This window comes from Salvelinus namaycush, chromosome 6, assembly GCF_016432855.1.
Source record: "Salvelinus namaycush isolate Seneca chromosome 6, SaNama_1.0, whole genome shotgun sequence".
NCBI lineage: Eukaryota > Metazoa > Chordata > Actinopteri > Salmoniformes > Salmonidae > Salvelinus > Salvelinus namaycush.
This window is the reverse complement of record NC_052312.1, coordinates 26,080,289-26,104,134: the sequence shown is the minus strand read 5'-3', so window position 1 is coordinate 26,104,134 and position 23,846 is coordinate 26,080,289. Positions and strand designations below refer to the sequence as shown.

Genomic DNA, 23,846 nt, shown 5'->3' with positions numbered 1-23,846 from the left:
AGGAAGAGAGAGGGAGAGAAAGAAAAGAGAGATGAAGGAAAGAGAGGGAGAAAATAAAGAACGAAAGGGAGTTATTGACATCACAATGGCTGACAGCGCAGAAAGCTGCATGTATTCCGCCACAAGCATGAACGAGATGTACTCAAGAGTGAGGCGATAAGTATGTGTGTGTGAGGCCTGCACACACTTACCCGGCGGATTAACGTGACAGAGTCTGAGATATGCTTCCTGTTGATCTCATTCAGTTCCCTACGGAGAGAGGTAGAAAGAGAGAGAGGTGAAGAGAGACCATGAGAAACAGACACACACACACACACAGACTAGTGTTGTCTCGATACCAGAATTTTGACTTTGATACCGATACCAGGTTTAGTATCACGGTATTCAATACCGAAACGATACCACTGCAAAAAAGATAAAGCGTATTAGTAAAGTCAAAGAATAAAAACTGGGCTGAATTTACACTATTCAGTGCATTTGGAAAGTATTCAGGACCCTTGACTTTTTCCACATTTTGTTACGTTACAGCCTTATTCTATAATTGATTAAATCATTTTTTCCCCTCATCAATCTACACACATAACCCCATAATGACAAAGCGAAAACAGACGTACAAATTGTATTACAAATAAAAACAGAAATACCTTATTTACATACAGTACCAGTCAAAAGTACCAGTACCAGTCAAAACCTACTCATTTCAGTATTTTTCTTTGTAGAATAATAGTGACGACATCGAAACTATGAAATAACACATATGGAATCATGTAGTAATCATGTTAAACAAAATATATTTTACAAGTAGCAACCCTTTTCCTTGATGACAGCTTTGCACACTCTTGGCATTTTCTCAACAAGCTTCATGAGGTAGTCACCTGGAATGCATTTCAATTAACAGGTGTGCCTTGTTAAAAGTTCATTTGTGGAATTTATTTCCTTCTTAATTCGTTTGAGACAATCAATTGTGTTGTGAGGGGTGGTATACAGAAGTTAGGCCTATTTGGTAAAAGACCAAGTCCATATTATGGCAAGAACAGCTCAAATAAGCAAAGAGAAACGACAGTCCATCATTACTTTAAGACATGAAGGTCAGTCAATACCGAAAATGTCAAGAACTTTGAAAGTTTCTTCAAGTGCAGTCGCAAAAAAAACATCAAGCGCTATGATGAAACTGGCTCTCATGAGGACCGCCACAGGAAAGGAAGACCTAGAGTTACCTCTGGTGCAGAGGAAAAGTTCATTAGAGTTATCAGCCTCAGAAATTGCAGCCCAAATAAATGCTACAGAGTTCAAGTAACAGACACATCTCAACATCAACTGTTCAGAGGAGACCGTGTGAATCAGGTCTTCATGGTCGAAATAAAATGCTACTAAAGGACACCAATAAGAAGAAGAGACATGCTTGGGACAAGAAACACGAGCAATGGACATTAGACCAGTGGAAATCTGTCCTTTGGTCAACCGCCGTGACTTTGTGAGATGCTGAGTAGGTGAACAGATGATCTCCGCATGTGTGGTTCCCACCGTGAAGCATAGAGGTGGTGGTGTGATGATGTTTTGCTGGTGACACTGTCAGTGATTTATTTAGAATTCAAGACACACTTAACTAGTATGGCTACCATAGCATTCTGCAGCGATACGCCATCCCATCTGGTTTGCGCTTAGTGGGACTATCACTTTTTTTCTACAAACAGGACAATGACCCAACCCACCTCCAGGCTGTGTAAGGGCTTTTTGACCAAGAAGGAGAGTGATGGAGTGCTGCATCAGATGACCTAATCTCAACCCAATTGAGATGGTTTGGGATGAGCTGGACCGCAGAGTGAAGGAAAAACATCCAACAAGTGCTCAGCATATGTGGGAACTCCTTCAAGACTGCCTGAAAAGCATTCTAGGTGAAGCTGGTTGAGAGAATGCCAAGAGCGTGCAAAGACGTCATCACTTTGAAGAATGTAAAATCTATTTGGATTTGTTTAACGCTTTTTCTTGGTTCCTGCATGATTCTATATGTGCTATTTCATAGTTGATGTCTTCACTGTCTTGATTGAAATGCAACTGTGGTATAATTCAATTGATTGGACATGATTTGGAAAGGCACACTTGTCTTTATAAGGTCATTGTCAGTGCATGCCAGAGAAAAACCAAGCCACGAGGCCAAAGGAATTGTCCGTAGAGCTCCGAGACAGGATTGTGTTGAGCCACAGTTTTGGGGAAGGGTACAAAAAAATGTCTGTAGCATTGAAGGTCCCCAAGACCACAGTGGCCTTCATCGTTCCAAAATGGAAGAAGATTGGAACCACCAAGACTCTGAGCAATCGGGGGAAAAGGGCCTTGGTCAGGGAGGCAACCAAGAATCCGATGGTCACTCTGACAGTGATCCAGAGTTCCTCTGTGGAGATGGGAGAACCTTCCAGAAAGACAACCATCTCTGTAAAACTCCACCAATCAGACCTTTATGGTAGAGTGGCCAGACAGAAGCCACTCCTCAGTAAACAGCACATGACAGCCCGCTTGGAGTTTGCGAAAAGGCACCTAAAGACTTTGGTCTGATGAAACCAAGATTAAACTCTTTGGCCTGGAGGAAACCTGGCACCTCCCATATTGTGTTTAACAGTGTATTGTTTGTAACAGTGATAACACCAAGTAAAACTGAAATTATAAAAAAGATATCCAAAGTATAGATATCCATCAACAAACTTCTTATAGCTTAGCATGCTGTCAGGATGTTATTCAGCGGCAGGGACTGGGCGACTAGTCAGGATCGAGGGAAAGATGAATGGAGCAGAGTACAGAGAGATCCTTGATAAAAACCTGCTCCAGAGCGCTTAGGACCTCAGACTGGGGCAAAGGTTCACCTTCCAACAGGACAATGACCCTAAGCACACAGCCAAGACAACGCAGGAGTGGCTTCGGGAGAAGTCTCTCAATGTCCTTGAGTGACCCAGCCAGAGCCCGGACTTGAACCCGATTGAACATCTCTGGAGACCTGAAAATAGCTGTGCAGCGACGCTCCCCATCCAACCTGACAGAGCTTGAGAGGATCAGCATAGAAGAATGGGAGAAAAAAAACAAATACAGGTGTGCCAAGCTTGTAGTGTCATACGCAAGAAGACTCAAGGCTGTAAAGGGTCTGAATACTGTAAATGTGATATTTCTGTTTTTTATTTGTAATAAATTTGCAAACATTTCTAAAAACGTGTTTTTGCTCTGTCATTATGGGGTATTGAGTGTAGATTGATGAGGGTGAAAAAAACTATTTAATCAATTTTAGAATAAGGCTGTAACGTAACAAAATGAGGAAAGAGTCAAGGGGTCTGAATACTTTCCGAGTGCACTGTATATAGAAAAGTATGTGGACACCCCTTCAAATTAGTGGATTCGGCTATTTTAGCCACACCCGTTATTGACAGGTGTATAAAACCGAGCACACGGCCATGCAATCTCCATAGTGGGCTCAGCCGCGAAGCGCACAGAACCGGACCACCGAGTGCTGAAGCACATAGCGTGTAAAAATCATCTGTTCTCGGTTGCGACACTCACTTCCGAGTTCCAATCAGCATCTGGAAGCAACACCAGCACAAGAACTGTTCGACGGGAGCTTCATTAAATGGGTTTCTATGGCCGAGCAGCCGCACGCACACAAGCTTAAGATCACCATGCGTAATGCCTAGCGTTGGCTGGAGTGGTGTAAAGCTCACCGCCATTGGACTCTGGAGCAGTGGAAACACATTCTCTGGAAGAATCACGCTTCACCATCTGGCAGTCCGACGGATGATTCTGGGTTTGGCGAATGCCAGGAGAAAGCTTCCTGCTTCCTGTGCCAAATGTAAAGTTTGGTGGAGGATGAATAATGGTCTGCGGTTGTTTTTCATGGTTCAGGCTAGGCATGACAATGCCACCGTACACACAGCGAGGTCCATACAGAAATGGTTTGTTGAAATCGGTGTGAAAGAACTGACCTCAACCCCATCGAACACCTTTGGGATGAATTGGAACGTCAACTGCGAGCCAGGCCTAATCTCCCAACATCAGTGCCCAACCTCACTAATACTCTTGTGGCTGAATGGAAGCAAGTCTCCGCAGCAATGTTCCAACATCTTGTGGAGAGCCTTCCCAGAAGAGTGGAGGCTGTTATAGCAGCAAAGGGAGGACCAACTCCGTATTAATGCCCATGGTTTTGGAATGAGATGTTCAATGAGCAGATGTCCACATACTTTTGGTCATGTAGTGTATATTTTTTACATTGAACAATATGTTGATAACTGGTAGAAATACTAAAATAACAAATATGATATATTTTATTCTATATTCAATTTCTTTCCAAAATATACCACCATATTAAAAACCATGAGAATCTTACATTTCCTAATGAAAAACCATAGCTGAGATAAATTTACACTTACATTACATTAATGTAATTTGATACATATTTGGGTTAATTTGCTCATCTTTGGCCATAATAAAACAAACAAAGCAGTTAACCCACTGTTCCTAGGCTGTCATTGAAAATAAGAATTTGTTCCAAACTGACTTGCCTAGCTAAATAAAGGTAAAAAAAAATAATTGTACCTAAATCATTTAATATATTAAATCAATAGTTTAGTTCCAAACGACATAAAAAAACACTTTGAAGCTCATTTCTGAAGCTTCTATATTGCAAAAGTCTACACACCATAGAAATCCTATGGATTTTACATAGCATACTACGATTCCCAGAGTGCATTGCAACTCCCAGGGTGGCAACTGCTAGCAAGCCCAGACAAACAAGTAACGTTAGTCTAAATATATTGCTTTCATAGCTAAGATATGAGTGCATTTCACATTACTTTTGGGTTGTAATCATATTATAATGCTCACATGAATGTCATGCTGAATATATGTTCATATCATTGTCCCCCCCACAAAATTCAAATTTAGTTGCTAGCAGAATGTTACAATGCAAATGTCATGTGTAAAATAGTTTTTTTATGTTGTTTTGGAAATAAACCTCCCTTGCACTGCACCGCTTTGTAACACCTTTTGCATAGTTGTTTCGGTGGGCTGGCCATCATAACTGTAAGCAAAGTATTCCCATGATGTTTACGTTAGAAAAGCCATGTGTCTGCAATTTCACTTTCCTCTCGCTTGCTTTTCAAAAGTGTCTTGCGCTGTCAGGTAACCTGGCCAGCTTACTACTTCCCCTTTGAGAAGATTCAGACAAATTATTCAAATCAAATTGTATTATAGTCACATGCTTCGAATAAAAATAACGAGTAAAAATAACATGGCTATATACAGGGAGTACCAGTACCGAGTCGATGTGCAGGGGTATGAGGTAATTGAGGTAGCTATGTATATATAGGTAAGGATCAAGTGACTAAGCAACAGGATAGATAGAGAGTAGCAGCAGCAGCATATGTGGCGCCAGTATGTATGTGTGTGTGTGTGTGGCGTCAGTTTGCATGTGTGCGCATGTTATGTGTGTGGGGGGGCATATGTAGTATGTGTATGTGGGTGTGTGTGTGTGTATGTTGGGGTGTCAGTGTAAGTATGTGTGGGTAGAGTCCAGCGTGTGTGCATAGACTCTGTGCAGGAAAGTTAGTGCAAAAAATGGTCAATGTAGGTAGTCCGGGTAGACATTAAATTAGCTATTTAGCAATCTTGTTTAGCAGTCTTATGTTTTGGGGGTAGACGCTGTTCATGGTCCTGTTGGTTCCACACTTGATTCACTGGTACCACTTGCCATGCGGTAGTAGAGAGAACAGTCTATGGCTTGGGTGGCTGGAGTCTGACAATTTTTTGTCCCTTCTTCTGACACTGCCTTGTATAGAGGTCCTGGATGGCAGGGAGCTCGGCCCCAGTGATGTACCGGGCCATTCTCACCATCCTCTGCAGCGCCTTGTGGTTGAGTGCCTTGCAGCTGCCGCACCAAGCAGTGATGCAGCCAGTCAAGATGCTCTCAATGTTGCAGCTGTATAACTTTTTGAGGATCTGAGAGGCCCATGCCAAATATTTTCAGACTCGTAAGGAGGAAGAGGCGCTGTCGTGCCCCCTTCACAACTGTGCGGGTGTGTGTGGACCATTTTAATTCCTTAGTGAGTGATGTGGACACCGAGGAACTTGAAGCTCTCGACCCGCTCCACTACAGCCCCATCGATGTGGATGGGGGCGTGCTCGCCCTTCCGTGTCCTGTAGTCCACAATCAGCTCCTTTGTCTTGCTGACATTGAGGGAGAGATTGTTGTCCTGGCACCACACTGCCATGTCTCTGACCTCCTCCCTTCAGACTGCCTCATTGGCGTCGTTGATCAGTCCTACCACCGTTGTGTCTTTAGCAAACTTGATGATGGTGTTGGAGTCCTGCGCAGCCATGCAGTCATGGGTGAACAGGGAGTACAGGAGTGGACTAAGCCACGTGTTGATGGTCAGTGTGGCAGATGTGTTGTTGTCTACCCTCACCTCCTGTGGCCGGCCCATCAGGAAGTTCAGGATCCAGTTGCAGAGGGAGGTGTTCAGTACCAGGGTCCTGAGCCTGGTGATGAGCTTGGATGGGACTATGGTGTTGAACGCTGAGCTGTAATCAATGAACAAGATTCTTACATAGGTATTCCTTTAGTCCAGTGTGGAATGCAATAGAGATTGCGTCATCTGTGGATCTGTTGGAGCGGAATGTGAATTTGAGTGGGGCCAGTGTTTCTGAGATGATGGTGTTGATGTGAGCCATAACCAGCCTTTCAAAGCTTTTCATGGCTATAGATGTGAGTGCTAAGGGGTGACTAGACAGATTCAATCCTCTCAATCCGTATATGACGTGAGACACATTTGACAGAAGTACCGAAAGTAAAAACAATTCTCCTACCGAGACATTTTTCATGTTCTAGTATCGAAAAAGTTCAGAAGTTTCGGTATAGCGTGCAACACTAACACGCACGCACGCACACACACACGCACGCACGCACACACACAGTGACATACGACTCAGCCTTGTCTCTGTCTCTGCTCTTGGCCTCGATAATGCTGTTCTGTCTCTTCCTGTCTAGAATCTTCTGAAGCTCCTTCTTCTCTCTGTAAACAATAACAGAAACAAATAAACAATAACTTGTAACTTAGCTTTCTTTAAATGGTGTTTTGATATGAATCCATCTGCATTCGGAGTAATACAGTTGCTATAATAGCTGATGCGTGGTGAGCGTTCTAGCACAGATGGTTGCAGTGCACCACCTAAGTGATGAGCTTCACGTTGGTGGTGGATGAAGTGAGTTCCCCTTAGTATTTACAGCGCTTTGAACATCTGGGAAAGCGCTATATGAATCCAATCAATTATTATTAAAAATGATCATAAAACATGATCTTACCTCTTACCAGTGTTGGGATTAGTTACTTGAAAAAATAATACATTACATATAAATCAATACAAATAACAAAAGTAACACGTTACTTTACAAAAGTACTTTGTGTGGAAAGGAATGCCTTATGTTACTCGTTATATTACTTTGACTTACTTTCATGAGAAAGCACAGCAAGCCACGCGCGCTCTACTAAATATAGGCTACTTACTAACTCTGGTTTGCAGTTTCTCTTTTCATCAGTGGCGTTCTTTCCTGTGCTAGTCTACAAATACTTCACTATCATATGAGCTGCTTAATTAGCCATATATACTGCAAGCCAAACATGTGTACAGATCTTTTTGTTAAAAATCTTTCTCTCGAGCTGCAGGTTCTGGTTATAGACCGCACATACATGATGGACCCATAGAGATGTATATAGGTCACACTTGCAGCTAGACAGGAAAGCCCTCTATGGGCTTTCGTATCACAGAAGCGATCAATGGCAAAGATCAGAGCCCTCTACATCTCTATGGACAGCATCTTTAATGACAGCATCTTTAATGACATTTCTCCAAACAGCCTTTCTCCGCTCGCTTGAGAACTAAATGAGGAAACAAGTTGAGATCGGATTATGGAAACACGCACCCAGTAGAGATACGATTCTGAAAGTAACTGTAAAAATATTACCTAATTTGAAAAAGCAACGTGTTACTTTAGTCCGCTACTCATAAAAGTAAGCTGATTACGTAACGTTACTTTTGTTACACGTTACCCCCAACACTGCCGCTCACATAAGAACTTAACTCTAGTTATAAAGGTGTTTTTATATAAATCCATCTACACTGAACACAAATATAAATGCAACATGCAACAATTTCAAAGATTTTACTGAGTTACAGTTCAAATAAGGAAATCAGTCAATTGAAATAAATTCATTAGGCCCTAATGTATGGATTTCACGTGACTGGGAATGCAGATATGCATCTGTTGGTCACAGATAACCTAAAAAAAGGTAGGGGCGTGGATCAGAAAACCAATCAGTATCTGGTGTGACCACAATTTGCCTCATGCAGCGCGACACATCACCTTCGCATAAATTTGATCAGGCTGTTGATTGTGGCATGTGGAATGTTGTCCCACTCCTCTTCAATGGCTGTGTGAAATTGCTGGGTATTGGTGGGAACTGGAACACACTCTTGTACACATCGATCCAGAGCATCCCAAACATGCTCAATGGGTGACATATGTCTAGTGAGTAAGCAGGCCATGGAAGAACTGGGACATTTTCAGCTTCCAGGAATTGTGTACAGATCCTTGTGACGTTGGGCAATGCATTATCATGCTGAAACATGAGGTGATGGTGGCGGATGAATGGTATGACAATGGGCCTCAGGATCTCGTCACGGCATCTCTGTGCATTCAAATTGCCATTGATAAAATGCAATTGTGCCATCTGCCCGGTACAGTTGAAACCGGGATTAATCCGTAAAGAGCACACTTCTCCAGCATGCCAGTGGCCATTGAAGGTGAGCATTTTCCCACTAAAGTCGGTTATGACGCCGAACTGCAGTCAGGTCAAGACCCTGGTGAGGATGACGAGCACGCAGATGACCTTCCCTGAGACGGTCTCTAACAGTTTGTGCAGAAATTCTTCGGTTGTGCTAATCCACAGTTTCATCAGCTGTCCCCCCAGGTGAAGAAGCCGGATATGGAGGTCCTGGGCTGGTGTGGTTACACGTAGTCTGCGGTTGTGAGGCAGGCTGGACATACTGCCTAATTCTCTAAAAAACAATGTTGGAGACGGCTTATGGTAGAAAAATTAACATTAAATTCTCTGGCAACAGCTCTGGTGGACATTCCTGCTGTTAGCATGTTTGAGACATCTGTGGAATTGTGTTGTGTGACAAAACTGCACATTTTAGAGTGGCCTTCTATTGTCCCCAGCACAAGGTGCACCTGTTTAATCAACTTCTTGATATGCCACACCGGTCAGGTGGATGGATTATCTTGGCAAATGAGAAATGCTCACTAACAGGGATGTAAACAAATGTGTACACAAATTGAGAGAAATAAGCTTTTTGTGCATATGGAACATTTCTGGGATCTTTTATTTCAGCTCATGAAACATAGGACCAACAAAATATGTTGCGTTCATATTTTTGTTCAGTATATATTGGGAGTTATACAATAGTTATAAAGCGTTAAACAGTATCTTACCACTCACATAATAATTTATGGTACTTAATAAGGTGACAGGTGTAAGGTGTAAAACTATCGTTATAAAGCATGAAACAGTATCTTACCTCTCACAGATCTCCTTAAGTTTTTTGAGCTGAGCCATCTGACATTCCTGGGATGTCTCCTTTATTTTCTGAAATGCCTGGAACACACAGCAGGAGGGGTGAGAATCTGTATGTGATTAGTATGTGTGTGTGTGTACTTCTCGTAGGTGTGTGTGTGTGTGTGTGTATCTCTCTTAGGTGTGTGAGTGCGTGTATCTCTCTTAGGTGTGTGAGTGCATGTGCATGTGTGTGCGTGTGTGTGCATGCGTATGTGCTTGGGTGCGTGCGTGCATACCTCTCGTAGGTGTGTGTGTTTCTTCTCTCTCTCCAGTGTGTGTTGTTGTTGCCGTAGTTTTAGGAGCTCTTGCATTTGCCACTCTCTCAGCTGCACCGTCTGTTTCTGTAACTCCATCTCCAATGCTGTCAACTGCCTCTGCACTGGCTCTGCTGGCTCACTGACACACACACATAAACAAACAAATATATTATATATATATATTTTTTTTTTTACAAATATATTATTAATATATATATATATATATATACAGTGGGGAGAACAAGTATTTGATACACTGCCGATTTTGCAGGTTTTCCTACTTACAAAGCATGTAGAGGTCTGTAATTTTTTATCATAGGTACACTTCAACTGTGAGAGACGGAATCTAAAACAGCAGAAGTTGCCGCACGAGGTGAGATCTTGCATGGAGCCCCAGACCGAGGGTGATTGACAGTCATCTTGAAATTCTTCCATTTTCTAATAATTGCGCCAACAGTTGTTGCCTTCTCACCAAGCTGCTTGCCTATTGTCCTGTAGCCCATCCCAGCCTTGTGCAGGTCTACAATTTTAGCCCTGATGTCCTTACACAGCTCTCTGGTCTTGGCCATTGTGGAGAGGTTGGAGTCTGTTTGATTGAGTGTGTGGACAGGTGTCTTTTATACAGGTAATGAGTTCAAACAGGTGCAGTTAATACAGGTAATGAGTGGAGAACAGGAGGGCTTCTTAAAGAAAAACGAACAGGTCTGTGAGAGCCGGAATTCTTACTGGTTGGTAGGTGATCAAATACTTATGTCATGCAATAAAATGCAAATTAATTACTTAAAAATCATACAATGTGATTTTCAGGATTTTTGTTTTAGATTACGTCTCTCACTGTTGAAGTGTACCTATGATAAAAATTACAGACCCGGCAGTGTATCAAATACGTGTTCTCCCCACTGTATATATATACATACAACCACATTAATACACACAAATATTCCCCACTGTGTCTCCCCCACCTTTCCTGTGTAAGGGGCAAGTGGTTGATTTGGAATCCCTTTCTCCTTTTCATCACCCCCTACCAACTCTTCATCATCCGCCCCATCCATCCCTCCCTCGCTCTCTTACTTTTTCTTCATGCTGCGTTTGAGATGTTTCTCCATCTGACTGCGTCGTCTCTGTGTGTCAGAGCGGAGCTGGTTACAGCGACTCCTCTGCTCTTTACTCAGGGCCCACACCTTTTAATACACACACGCACGTATATACGCACAACCGTGCACAGACACACACACACACATGTCAAATAGACAGTGTGCTGATGCAATCACAAACAGCAGTTTTCGTAATGGATTTAAGCTGTCTATAAAAAATACCACTGTGGTTTATTGACAACATCTTTACACGTTAGTATTTCAAATTTTGCAGAAAGAGGGACAAGCTGTGTGTGTGTGTCAGTCTAACCTTCTTGAGGTGTTTCTTGCGGAGCTCCTTGAGTTCTTTACATTGTTTCTTCAACAGCTTCAGATACAACTTCTGCTGTTTCAACTCTTCTGTAGACTGAGCCTGGAGATCTGAGAGAGCGAGAGAGAAAGGGAGAAATTATCTAACTGGTTTGGCCTCCCACCACATGAGGGTGATAATGAGTTCTGTGGTGTAATGTAATGTGGATGGGTGGATAGGAGATGACTTACTTGCCAGGACTGTAGCAATGAGATCCTCTTTCTGGCCTGACATGGAGACAGGAACAGTACAGGACAGGTTGAAATGTAGATGTGATGTTTTCACTTCAGAACTCAGCAATGATACTCACATAATGGTTGTGCTCCAGGCTGACTACATTGCAGACATGCTGAGATCTGCATTTGCAATGTAGTCAGCCTGGAATGCGACCAATAGCTCGCCCAGGTTCTTGAATAGAGCATCTGGTTAAGCCTACACATGATAACTAACAACAAATACGGGCTCCCGAGTGGCGCAGCCGTCTAAGGCACTGCATCTCAGTGCTAGAGGCGTCACTACAGAACCTGGTTCAATCTTGGGTTGTATGACAACCGGCCGTGATTGGGAGTCCCATAGGGCGGCCCACAATTGGCCCAGCGTCATTCGGGTTAGGGTTTGGCTGGGGTAGGCCGTCATTGTAAAGAAGAATTTGTTCTTTACTGACTTGCCTAGTTAAATAAAAAATACAATACTAATAATACAACACTCACAATACTCACATACAGCACCAATCCCCATAACTCCATAGGGCCTGATATATAATACAATACAAAACACACCAGTGGTGGCTGGTGGACGGAGATATCGGAGGATGGGCTTAGTATAATGTCTGGAATGGAATAAATGGATCGGTGTCCTCCGCATATGCAAGTCATGTGTTTGATACCTTTCCATCCTCCAATATCTCCACTCACCAGCCTCCTCTATAACACACCAAAGATATGTGTGTGTGTGTGTTACAGTGTGGCCTACCTGGTCCAGGTGAGCTGATGAGGTCGCTGATGTCATCAATGGGGGCGGGGACGGGGTGGAGGGGGGAGGGGATCTTCCCCAGGGGGGCGTCGCCCTTCCGATCCCTCTCTCCCTCCTTCGGCTGCTCCAACACACGCTACACACAGCGGAGAGAAGGTTGATGATTCTTAACTTGTAACTTGTGTAAATCTTTAATTCACAATTTTGACATCAGTCTCAAAGGCCTGCTACATTGGATGTGTAACTTTTGCAGATTGCGAGGCATCCCACTCATTTCAATGAAACCTGGGCGTAGTAAGCAGCGTGGCTCTGCAAGGAAATTATACTCTGGTTCTATTTTCAAGAATTCGATGCATAGATCACACCCAAGAACACTTAGTGTAGCAGATAAAACCCTACTGGTTTTCACCACGCCTCAGTGTAGCCCTCATATCATGTGATGTGTGTGTGTGTGTGTGTGTGTGTGTGTGTGTGTGTGTGTGTGTGTGTGTGTGTGTGTGTGTGTGTGTGTGTGTGTGTGTGTGTGTGTGTGTGTGTGTGTGTGTGTAGATGGGTTATTCTATCCTTGTGGGGACGTAAAATCCCCCAAAGTCCCTACAAGGATAGTAACACAAGGAACATTGTCCCTCGTGGGAGGTTATTTTAAGCTAAGGGGTTAGGTTTAGGGTTAGGGTTACAATTAGGGTTAGGGTTAAAATTAGGGTAAGGGGTTAGTGGTTAGGTTTAGGAGTTAGGTTTAGGGTTATGGTAAGGTTGACGGTTAGGGGTTAGGTAAAATCATTTTAGATCACCATGAGGATAGAAGAACATAACATGTGTGTGTTTGTGTATGTGTGGTCTCCTCACCTCGCCGTTGTCCTCCATCAGAGCAGCTAGCTGTCTCTCTCTCTGGTCCAAAAGACTCACATGTTTGATGGGGTTAGTCAAGGCCTCAGCATACTCTAACATAAACACACAACACAAAAATTAGCAATGTGCCTAGACCTAGTACACATACACACACTTATTAATGTTTGTTGCTCTTGGGATTTAACTGCAGAAAATGCCGTCATCAAAGTAATTTTCTTAGTAGGCGACGTCAGAGTTCAGCATGTCTGTAAACTCAGGATAGACGGATGATACCCCAGTTTCTGATTTGTTATTACGACATGGAAGATAACGAAGTGGAAATGAACAGGTTTTCTTGGTCGGAATTTCAGATAACTCAGTTCTGTAGTCCTAGAGGTTGTGGGTAATATAGTCCTAGGGGGTCATGGGGTTATGGGTAATATAGTCCTAGGGGGTTAAGGGTAGTGTAGTCCTAGGAGGTTATGGGTAGTGTAGTTTCTTACCCTGGTGTTCATTAGGAATGTAGTCTTGAGCCTCGGTGTAGACCAATAGAGAGGGCAGCAACAGAGGCTGGTTCATCTCATTCTTCAGACTGATGTAGTGGTAACCTACACACACACACACACACACAAGATGACAGCATTGAAAGAACAGACTGTACAATACAAGATCAAAAAGATCCGCACACACGCAGCCAGGCAGACAAACACAGTACTGACCCGGTCGGATGGTTGACACAGGGCAGATCCGATGTCCGAGGAACTTCCCGTTCTCCTCAAACACAGCTATCCTCAGAGAGGCCAGGGTGGGCAGGACCACCTACACACAGAATGCTGTTACCTTCTGTATGTGTGCATCGTTATGTGTGTATATTGTTATACACTGAGTGTACGAAACATTAGGAACACCTTCCTAATATTGCGTGGCACCCCCTTTTTGCCCTCAGAACAGCCTCAATTCATCAGGGCATGGACTCTACAAGGTGTCGAAAGCATTCCACAGGGATGCTGGCCGATGTTGAATCCAATGCTTCCCACAGTTGTGTCAAGTTAGCTGGATGTCCTTTGGGTGGTGGACCATTCTTGATACACACGGGAAACTTTTGAGCGTGAAAAACCCAGCGGCGTTGCAGTTCTTGACAGACTCAAGCCGGTGTGCCTGGCACTTACTACCATACCCCGTTCAAAGCCACTTAAAACTTTTGTCTTACCCATTCACCCTCTGAATGGCACACATACCCAATCCATATCTCAATTCAAATCACATTTTATTTGTCACATGCGCCAAAAACAGGTGTAGACTTTACCGTGAAATGCTTACTTACGAGCCCTTTCCCAACAATACAGTTAAAAAGTAAGAAAATTAACAAAAAGTTTGAAAGAAAATAGTATCACAATAAAATAACAAGGCCTATTTACAAGGAGTACTGGTACCGAGTCAGTGTACTGGGGTATGAGGTTGGAGTGACTGACTGAGGTAATATATACAGTACATGTAGGTTGGATTCACCTGGTCAGTCTATGTCATGGAAAGATCAGGTGTTCCTAATGTTTTGTACACTGTGTGAGTGTGTGTATCGATATGGTGTGTGTGTCTCTTCAGCCTGTATTAACATTACCTTGTTGAAGACAAAAGTCTCATCGTCCCAGACTGGGTCCAGGCTGTTACCATTGGACGTTCTGGTACGGTACTTCCTCTTTGTGTCAGCAGGAAGTCCAAATATGTCCACTTCCACGTACACGCCCACTTTCTTATCGGTCAGGAACTGGCCCGAGATCACCTGGAGACGGAGGGATGGAGAGAAGGAGATGGTTACAGACATATACATACACACACACGTAACCCCACCGCCCCACCCCCACCCGTCCCGAGACACACATACCCACTTACCCTGATCTTGACAGTGTTGGCTACGATGCCGTCCACTATGTTTTCAGTGAAGGGGTCAAAGTGTTTGTCTGTCCTTCTCATGAATTCTGGTTTGAGCAGGTAACCACTGTGTCCATTATACTCAAACACACCCATGTTCAACTGCATGGGCAGGTCTGAGAGAGAGGGGGGAGAGAGGGGGAGAGAGGGTGATTGTCAGTCATGGAAATAAGTGAAGCAGGGGGACAGAAGACATAACAGAAGGAAAGAGAGAGGGATGAGAGCGAGATGAGAAAATAATAAAGAAAGGTATGAGACGATAAGAAGAGTTCAGGTATAAGGAAGAAAGATCGACATACCGAGTGTCTGGAAGTTTAGCGCCACCATCTGACAGCCTACGTTCCAGAAGAGTTGGGGCATGTAGTTCGAACTATCAACTCTCGTCCCTTTAGGATAGATACGACTCAGCTGCTTCTTATTGTATTCAACAAACTCGATGGGTGCACTCTTCAGTGTGTCCATACCCTTGGTCTCCACAAACGATGACATCTCAAAATACTTATTCCTCTCTGTGAGAGAGAGTGAGAGAGAGAATATGTACAAATCAGTTCAAATCAATGTGACAGTGTGTGTCTCTTGGCTAATAATGAACTATGAATTAGTAATTTAGCTAGCCTTATGCACTACATGAGAGGAGTGATTAGGCCTAATGACACCTATCCGCTCACTCACATATACACACGCACACCAATGATGCACATCATTGACACACACACACACACACACACACACACACACACACACACACACACACACACACACACACACACACACACACACACACACACACACACACACACACACACACACACACACACACACACACACACACACCTTGCTTGCTTTCATCAGACACACACACTCACTGTTTGCGACCTCAAAGCTCTTGAACTTGACAGGTTCTATGTAGTTGACAAGAGTAGACATCTCCTCTGTCGCATTTACCTCACTACTGGCAGTACCCTGAGACAGAGAGAGAATTGTTATGTGTTCATTGTATCACTGGGCTGACCCATATCGATAGAAGACTTCGGGGATCAATGAAGGTCATTCAATAAATAAAGGTTTCACCTCGTCAGAGTTTGGTTTCTTCAGTTCAGCCACAGGTTCATCTTCCTCCTCCTCATCACTCTCTCCCTCCCCTCCTAGAAAACATACACAAACAATTGTTACCAATATCTTTCATCTATCCAGCCACCCATTCATCCATCCTTCTCTTCCCTTCCTCTCTCCATCCCTCCCTCCCCAGCATGTTCTTCATTCAAGATGTGAACTGACCAATTGACTTCCGAGGATTTCCGTCTTTGACCAGACTCTCTGCCAGCTTCTCTTCCCCATTGGACAGCAGTCCCCCCTCGCTGTCACTGAATGGGCAGTCTACACACACACACACACACACACACACACACACACACACACACACACACACACACACACACACACACACACACACACACACACACACACACACACACACACACACACACACACACTTTAATAATTTAGCAGACATTTACTGCATTCATCTTAAGATAGCTACGTGGGACAACCACATATCACAGGCATAGAAAGTACATTTTTCCTCAAATAAGTAGCTATCATTATAGTCTGAGCTAGAAAAGGGGGGGGGGGGTCAAGTACAAGTGCGGTGAGGAGGATTATTTAAGATACTGTTTTCAGAAGAAGGACAGGGACTCTGCTGTCCTAGCTTCAGGGGGAAGCTGGTTCCAGGATAGGGAAGAGCTTGGACTGGGCTGAGCGGGAGCGCTGCCCTCCCGTAAGGGTGGGAGGGCCAAGAGACCTGAGGTGGCAGAACGGAGTGCTCGGGTTGGGGTGTAGGGTTTGAATAAAGCCTGAAGGTAGGGAGGGGCAGTTCCTCTTGCTGTTCCGTAGGTAAGCACCATGGTTTTGTAGATGTGAGTTTTGACTGGAAGCCAGTGGAGTGTGCAGAGGAACGGGGAACTTGGGAAGGTTGAAAACCAGGCGGGGCTGCAGTGTTCTGGATAGGTTGCAGGGGTTTGATCACACAAGCGGGGTGTCCAGCCAACAGCGAGTAGCAGTACTCCAGATGGGAGAGGACAAGTGCCTGGATTAGGACCCGAACCACTTCCTGTGTGAGGTAGGGTCGTACTTTACGGATGTTGTAGAGTATGAACCTGCAGGAGCAAGTCACTGCTTTGATGTTTACAGAGAACGACAGGGTGTTGTCCAGGGTCACGCCAAGGTTCTTTGCACTCCAGGAGGGCGACACTGTGGAGTTGTCAACTGGCCTTTCCCGGGAGAAAGAACAACGCCGTCTTGTCGAGGTTGAGCTTGAGGTGGTGGGCCGACATCCAAGTTGAGATATCTGCCAGGCACGCAGATATGCATGTCACCACCTGAGTGTCAGAAGGGGGGAAGGAGAAAAGTAGTTGAGTGTCATCCGCATAGCAATGGTAGGTGAGACCATGTGTGGATATGACGGAGCTGAGTGACTTGGTGTATAGAGAGACGAGGGCCTAGAACTAAGCCCTGGGGGACACCAGTAGTGAGAGTACGTGGTGCAGACACAGATCCTCTCCACGTCACCTGGTAGGAGAGGCCTGCCAGGTGGGATGCAATTGAAGAGTGTGCAGAGCCTGACACGAACAGCCCTAAGAGGATAGAGAAGAGGATCTGATGGTTCACGTTGTCGAAGGCAGCGGATAGATCTAGGAAGATAAGAACAGAGGAGAGATAGTCAGCTTTGGCAGTGTGGAGAGCCTTCATGACACAGAGATGAGCAGTCTCGGTTGAGTCTTGAAGCCTGACTGGTTAGGTTCAAGAAGATCGTTCTGAGAGAGATAACGAAAAAGTTAATCAGAGAAGGGATATAGGTCTGTAGTTTTTGACATCAGATGAGTGTCGGTTTCTTGAGGAGGGGAGCGACTCAGGCCATTTTGAAGTTAGAACCATCCCTGACCACTGAGTTGATGAAGGAGGTGAGGAATGGGAGAAGGTCTCCAGAGATGGTCTGGAGAAGGCAGGCAGGGATGGGGCCGAGCGGACAGGTTGTCGGGCGGCAATACCTCACTAGTCGCAGGATTTCATCTGGAGAGAGAGGGGAGAAAGAGGTCAAGGCGTAGGGTAGTTCTGTGTGAGTGACACCAGTGGACTCAACAGGCTGAGTGAATGAGTAGTGGATGCCGTCAACCTTTTTTTCAGTGGTTGACAAAGCAGAGAGAGAGGAGGTGGGGGGAGGGGGTGGAGGATTAAGGACGGAGGAGAAGGTGGAAAAGAGTTTCCTAGGGTTAGAGGCAGACGCTTGAAATTTAGAGTGGTAGAAAGTGGCTTTAGCAGCAGATACAGAGGAAGAGAAACTAGAAAGGAAGGAATGAAAGGATGATAGGATGATACAGTAGGTCCTCCGTAAGTGCACACACACATTTTATGTGTATTACTATCTCTCCACATTTTATGACCAATTTACACAGAAATCCAGGTAATTCCAAAGGGTTCACATACTTTTTCTTGCCACTGTATAAGTGAATTTGTCCCAATACTTTTGGTCCCTAAAACAGTCTGCACTTTAACCTCATAGTCATTGTATCATTTCAAATCCAAAGTGCTGGAATAGAGAGCCAAAACAACAAAATGTGTCACTGTCCAAATACTTTTGGAGCTCACTGTACTTACATGAAGGCAGGGTAAAGTGACTATGCATCAGGATAGATAATAATAATAAAAAGAGTAAAATAAAGAATAGAGTAGCAGCATATACAGTACCAGTCAAAAGTTTGGACAAACCTACTCATCTCTGGGTTTTTCTTTATTTGTACTATTTTCTACATTGTAGAATAATAGTGAAGACATCAAAACTATGAAGTAACACATTTGGAATCATGTAGTAACCAATATATTTCATATTTGAGATTCTTCAAAGTAGCCACCCTTTGCCTTGATGACAGCTTTGCACACTCTTGGCATTCTCTCAACCAGCTTCATCAGGTAGTCACCTGGAATGCATTTCAATTAACAGGTGTGCCTTGTTAAAAGTTAATTTGTGGAATTTCTTTACATTTAAATGTGCTTGAGCCAATCGGTTGTGTTGTGACAAGGTAGGGGTGGTATACAGAAGATAGCCCTATTTGGTAAAAGACCAAGTCTATATTATGGCAAGAACAGCTCAAATAAACAAAGAGAAACAACAGTCTATCATTACATTAAGACATGAATGTCAGTCAATGTGGAACATTTCAAGAACTTTCTTCAAGTGCAGTCACAAAAACAATCAAGCGCTATGATGAAACTGGCTCATATGAGGACCGCCACAGCAAAGGAAAACCCAGAGTTACCTCTGCTGCAGAGGATAAGTTCATTAGAATTACCAGCCACGGAAATTACAGCCCAAATAAATGCTTCACAGGGTTCAAGTAGCAGACACATCTCAACATCAGCTGCAAATAAACCACTACAAAAGGACACCAATAATAAGAAAAGACTTGCTTGGGCCAAGAAACACGAGTAATGGACATTAGACCGGTGGAAATCTGTCCTTTGGTGGATGAGTCCAAATGTGAGATTTTTGGTTCCAACTGCTGTGTCTTTGTGAGACGCAGAGTAGGTGAACGGATCATCTCCGCATGTGTGGTTCACATCGTGAAGCATGGAGGAGGACGTGTGATGGTGATTTGATGGTGACACTGTCTGTGATTTATTTAAAATTCAAGGCACACTTAACCAGCATGGCTACCACAGCATTCTGCAGCAATATGCTATTCCATCTGGTTTGTGCTTAGTGGGACTGTTTTTCAACAGGACAATGACCCAACACACCTCCAGGCTGTGTAAGGGCTATTTGACAAATATGTAGAGTGATGGAGTACTGCATCGGATGACCTGACCTCCACAACCACCCAACTTCAACCCAATTGAGAAGGATTGGGATGAGCTGAACTGCAGAGTGAAGGAAAAGCAGCCAACAAGTGCTCAGCATATGTAGGAACTCCTTCAAGACTGTTGGAAAAGCATTCCAGGTGAAGCTGGTTGAGAGAATGCCAAGAGTTTCCAAAGCTGTCATCAAGGCAAAGGGTGGCTACTTTGAAGAATCTAAAATCTAAAATATATTTTGATTTGTTTAACACTTTTTTGGTTACTACATGATTCCATATGTGTTATTCCATAGTTTTGATGTTATCACTATTATTCTACAATGTAGTGTGTGTGTGTGTGTGTGTGTGTGTGTGTGTGTGTGTGTGTGTGTGTGTGTGTGTGTGTGTGTGTGTGTGTGTGTGTGTGTGTGTGTGTGTGTGTGTTTGTGCTGTGTCGGTATGAATTTGTGTTATGTGTATGTGAATGTGTGTGGGTATTGTGTGAGAAATAAATAAAAAACATTAATACCTTATTTATTCAGAGCCTGCATTGAGACTCAAAATTGAGCTCAGGTGCATTCTGTTTCCATTGATCATGCTTGAGATGTTTCTACAACTTGATTGTAGTCCACCTGTGGTAAATTCAATTGATTGGACATGATTTGGAAAGGCACACACCTGTCTATATAAGGTTGACAGTTCATGTCAGAGAATAAACCAAGCCATGAGGTCAAAGGAATTGTCTGTAAAGCTCATAGACTGGACTGTGTCGAGCCACAGATCTGGGGAAGGGTACCAAAAAAACATTTCTGCAGCATTGAAGGTCCACAAGAACACAGTGGCCTCCATCATTCCTAAATGGAAGAAGTTTGGAACCACCAAGACTCTTCCTAGAGCTGGCCGCATGGCCAAACTGAGCAATCGGGGGAGAAGAGCCTTGGTAAGGGAGGTGATCTAGAACCTGATGGTCACTCTGACACAGCTCCAGAGTTCCTTTGTGGAGATGGGAGAACCTTCCAGAAGGTCAACCATCTCTGCAGCACTCCACCAATCAGGCCTTTATGGTAGAGTGGCCAGACGGAAGCCACTCCTCAGTAAAAGGCACATGACAGCCCGCTTGGAGTTTGCCAAAAGGCACCTAAAGACTCTCAGAACATGAGAAACAAGATTCTCTGGTCTGATGAAACCAAGATTGAACTCTTTGGAATGATTGCCAAGCGTCACTTCTGGAGGAAACCTGGCACCATCCCTATGGGTAAGCATGGTGGTGGCAGCGTCATGCTGTGGGGATGTTTTTCAGCGGCATGGACTGGGAGACTAGTCAGGATCGAGGAAAAGATTAACAGAGCAAAGTACAGAGATATCCTTGATGAAAACCTGCTTCAGAGCGCTCAGGACCTCAGACTGGGGCGAAGTTTCCCCTTTCAATGGGACAACAACCCTAAGCACACAGCCAAGATAACGCAGGAGTGGCTTCTGGACAAGTCTCTGAATGTCCTTGAGTGGCCCAGCCAGAGTGGCCCAGCCGGACTTGAACCCGATTGAACATCTCTGGAGATACCTGAAAATAGCCATGCAGCGACGCTCCCCATCCAACCTGAAAGAGCTTGAGTGGATCTGCAGAGAAAAATTGGAGAAACTCCCCAAATACAGGTGTGCCAAACGTGTAGCTTCATACCCAAGAAGACTTGAGGCTGTAATCGCTGCCGAAGGTGCTTCAACAAAGTACTGAGTAAAGGGTCTGAATACTTGTGTAAATGTGGTATTTCCGTTTTTTTTAAATATACATTTGCAAATATGTCTAAAAACCTGTTTTTGCTTTTTCATTATGGGGTATTGTGTGTAGATTGGTGAGAAAGAAAAATTATGTAATACATTTTAGAATAAGGCTGCAACATTTTTAAAAAGTCAAGGGGTCTGAATACTATATTGTATATACCGTTAACAGGTGAAGCCTGCTCCAGAGCGTCTATTTCTCCTGTCCTCCTCCTCATGTTGCCCCCGCTGGACGCTCGGTGGTGGTGCTTCTTCTTGTTCTTTATCAGAATCTTACCCAGCAGCTCCTGGGGCGAGGGTAAGGGCTGAACAGGGATCAGCTATAGGAATGGAGAGATAATATAATACATTAGTAAAAAAGTTTAAGGCCTAGAACCAGCTCCTAAAGCAGGGATCATCAACTAGATTCAGCCGAGGGCCAATTTTATCTTGAGCGGCTGGTCGTGGGGGCCAGAACATAATTCCAAATAATTAGTTGACTGCAAATTACCCACAAAAATAATATATAATATTTGACAAAAAAATTATCATTTCAAACCTTGCTTACATTTGTATACGATCATATGTCTCTCTACTTTGGGTGGGAATACTTGGGAATATATATTTTTTAAAGTATCACTTGAAACCGTCCTAAAGGATGGGACACATGATAATGAACCAAAAAACATTCCTTACCCCAGGACACTTCATCAGAGCCTCACATAATTATGTTTATTACGTAGAGGCTCTTATTGTCCCATTATTCCGAAACATAAGCCTTTTTGTATGTCCCGTGAATAAACGTAGCAGTTCTATGAGTACAGAGTGCTCTTTTTTCTTCCTTTTTCTTTATTCTTTGAAGTATTCTGGGGTAAGGAATGTTTAAAAAAAAATTCAAGTACCTCAGTCGAGCACCTGATTCCCCTTTTGTGTTTAAGCTGGGCTGAAGCGAGTTTGGGTACACTTTTTTTTACACCATAATGAATGTTGGTCATGTGCAGCAGGTGGCAGTCCTATCACCTCTGACCACAGAACATCTGCTGTCATTTTCTGTTTCATTCCACCCAGCAGGTGCTCTACCGAACAAGGTCGACGTCTGTTATGGTGTGTCCCGCCCTTAAGAATCACCCCAACCCCTAACCCTAACCCTTGACCTCTAACCCCTAGCCAGGCCTACCGGGTATTTCTCTAGAGGGTCGATGAGGAGGGCGTCGCCAAAAATAGTCCTACAATATTCCGCCATCTTGGCCTGCTGCTTCGCCCTGAGAGAGGGATGGTACGGGGGGGACGAGATAGAGAGAAAGAGAAAAAAAATTATGGAATAAGAGAGATATACTTTTTGTTTTTCTTTCAATGAGCCATTCTCCTTATCACTACCCAGAATGATCACTCACGAGTCAACATGGTTTTCAAAGGAGAGGATTACGGGATAGGGAGAGGTCTTAAACGCACTTTCTGCTATTGCTTCAATCACCTCCTATAGGAGAGACAGAGAAGAGACAGAGAGAGAGTGTGAGAGAGAGAGAGGTCAAAAATAGAATTCCATTTCAGACACATCCAATAATATGTGTGATTAAGAACATTAAAGGGTATCTCCGTGGTCATGGTGAAGCCTTGTGTGATGCATACTGAACAGAAATATATAACACTTTCAAAGATTTTACTGAATTACAGTTCATATAAGGAAACCAGTCAATTGAAATAAATAAATTAGGCCCTAATCTATGGAGTTCATATGACTGGGAACACAGATATGCATCTGTTGGTCACAGATACCTTTAAAAAAAGGTAGGGGCGTGGATCAGTGTCCGGTGTGACCATTTGCTTCATGACGCGCTACACATTTCCTTCGCATAGAGTTGATCAGGCTGATGATTGTGGCCTGTGGAATGCTGTCCTCTTCAATGGCTGTGTGAAGTTGCTGGATATGTAACCTTTATTTAACTAGGCAAGTCAGTTAAGAACAAATTCTTATTTACAATGACGGCCTACCCCGGCCAAACCCAGAGGGAACTGAAACACAGTTCGTACAGGTCGGTCCAGAGGATCCCAAACATGCTCAGTAGGTGACATGTCTGGGGAGTTTCCAGGCCATGGATGAACTGAGACATTTTCAGCTTCCAGGACTTGTGTACAGTACCTTGCGATATGGGGCCGTGCCTTATCATCCTGAAACATGAGGTGAT

General features: G+C 43.9%; 1 protein-coding gene across 1 annotated transcript in view; it reads right to left on the bottom strand.

Moving 5' to 3' along the window:
- Nucleotides 1-23,846, bottom strand: part of plcb3 (phospholipase C, beta 3 (phosphatidylinositol-specific)) — a 113,704-nt gene that overhangs the window by 8,257 nt on the left and 81,601 nt on the right. Inside the window, exons 12-31 of the mRNA XM_038996280.1 lie at nucleotides 23,055-23,137; nucleotides 22,838-22,922; nucleotides 21,845-22,001; nucleotides 16,355-16,453; nucleotides 16,148-16,221; nucleotides 15,943-16,039; nucleotides 15,376-15,585; nucleotides 15,038-15,192; nucleotides 14,766-14,927; nucleotides 13,867-13,966; nucleotides 13,651-13,755; nucleotides 13,166-13,260; nucleotides 12,320-12,455; nucleotides 11,539-11,574; nucleotides 11,309-11,418; nucleotides 10,976-11,085; nucleotides 9,884-10,043; nucleotides 9,610-9,686; nucleotides 6,954-7,043; nucleotides 192-249 (exon numbers count right to left, since the gene is read on the bottom strand). Of these exons, the coding sequence (XP_038852208.1) occupies nucleotides 192-249; nucleotides 6,954-7,043; nucleotides 9,610-9,686; nucleotides 9,884-10,043; nucleotides 10,976-11,085; nucleotides 11,309-11,418; nucleotides 11,539-11,574; nucleotides 12,320-12,455; nucleotides 13,166-13,260; nucleotides 13,651-13,755; nucleotides 13,867-13,966; nucleotides 14,766-14,927; nucleotides 15,038-15,192; nucleotides 15,376-15,585; nucleotides 15,943-16,039; nucleotides 16,148-16,221; nucleotides 16,355-16,453; nucleotides 21,845-22,001; nucleotides 22,838-22,922; nucleotides 23,055-23,137 (2,199 nt within the window). The remainder of the gene's footprint in view (nucleotides 1-191; nucleotides 250-6,953; nucleotides 7,044-9,609; nucleotides 9,687-9,883; nucleotides 10,044-10,975; nucleotides 11,086-11,308; nucleotides 11,419-11,538; nucleotides 11,575-12,319; nucleotides 12,456-13,165; nucleotides 13,261-13,650; nucleotides 13,756-13,866; nucleotides 13,967-14,765; nucleotides 14,928-15,037; nucleotides 15,193-15,375; nucleotides 15,586-15,942; nucleotides 16,040-16,147; nucleotides 16,222-16,354; nucleotides 16,454-21,844; nucleotides 22,002-22,837; nucleotides 22,923-23,054; nucleotides 23,138-23,846) is intronic.